This window comes from Antrostomus carolinensis, unplaced genomic scaffold (genome assembly GCF_000700745.2).
Source record: "Antrostomus carolinensis isolate BGI_N321 unplaced genomic scaffold, ASM70074v2 scaffold23852, whole genome shotgun sequence".
Taxonomy (NCBI): domain Eukaryota; kingdom Metazoa; phylum Chordata; class Aves; order Caprimulgiformes; family Caprimulgidae; genus Antrostomus; species Antrostomus carolinensis.
Genome location: NW_010301937.1, coordinates 615 through 1,563, shown reverse-complemented (window position 1 = coordinate 1,563; position 949 = coordinate 615). Strand labels below are relative to the sequence as shown.

The window sequence follows — 949 nt, the reverse complement described above, 5'->3', positions numbered from 1 at the left end:
AGGAAGCTGAGCACAGAGCCTGGCTCTGCTGCTGCCTGCTCAGATCCCAGGAGGAGATGGGGCACCATCCATGCTTTGTTAGCACTCTGAGGTCTGCAGGCTGCTTTCTGGGACCTACCTTTGGGGTTATTCTGAATCTGGAAGCATGTTATGAGATGTGCTTCAAAGCAGCCAAGTAGAAAAGCTTGGGCCAGGCCAGGAAATTGAAGATGACAAATACAAGCTTCAGCGAGTTTCTGCAGCAAGCTCCATATTACTGAGTGAAAGACACACTTGAAAACAGAATAGATTCATAGATCTTACTCTGAATGCTATTCAAGGATGCCACCACTCTGCAGTTCTCTGGTACCAAACTCCAGCTGCTGCACATCAGTAGACCCCTTGGGACTTGATTTTGAGGCAAGGTCCTTGCTTGACTTCCAGAGCTTGAAAAAAGCAGTTGGTGTTATGCCACAGGCAAGGCAAGGCTTGGTCCAGCTACGCAGTTGTGTTTGATTTTCAATTCCCCCTGCATATCCTAGCTGGGGCCATGCAGACAGCAGCAGCAGCCCCGTGTTCTCACAGGACCTTCCTGGATTAGCCCCATCGGACCACCACAGCCAGCCCAGCCTGGGTGTCTGCACTGGGCTCGCTCCACGGTGCCCAGCCAGCTGGCTGTTTCCTGAGGGGCTGTGTGTACATACCCCGGTGTGAATGAACCTCAAGGAGGGTTTGCGGGCTGGTGTCCATCCATGCAGGCAGCAGAGCTGGCAGGCCCACGAGCTGCCAGACCTGCACATTTGGCAGAGCTCTGGGCATGGCACCTGACAAGGGCCAGGCAGGCTGCCAGGACAACATGTGCACATCTGGCCCCACAGGCGCCAGGGAAAGGGACCTACTGGAGCAAGTCCAGAGGAAGCCATGAGGATGATCCAAGGGCTGGAGCACCTCTCCTATGAGGACAGGCTGA

The 949-nt window shown here is 54.6% G+C and overlaps 1 protein-coding gene across 1 annotated transcript in view; it reads left to right on the top strand.

The window, feature by feature from the left end:
- The window catches only part of LOC114818365 (cadherin-related family member 3-like), a gene marked incomplete at both ends in the record, with an annotated part of 20,765 nt that extends 19,877 nt beyond the window's left edge, over nucleotides 1–888 (top strand). The window contains one exon of the mRNA XM_029083941.1: nucleotides 858–888. Within this exon, the coding sequence (XP_028939774.1) occupies nucleotides 858–888 (31 nt within the window). The remainder of the gene's footprint in view (nucleotides 1–857) is intronic.
- Nucleotides 889–949: the final 61 nt, after the last annotated feature.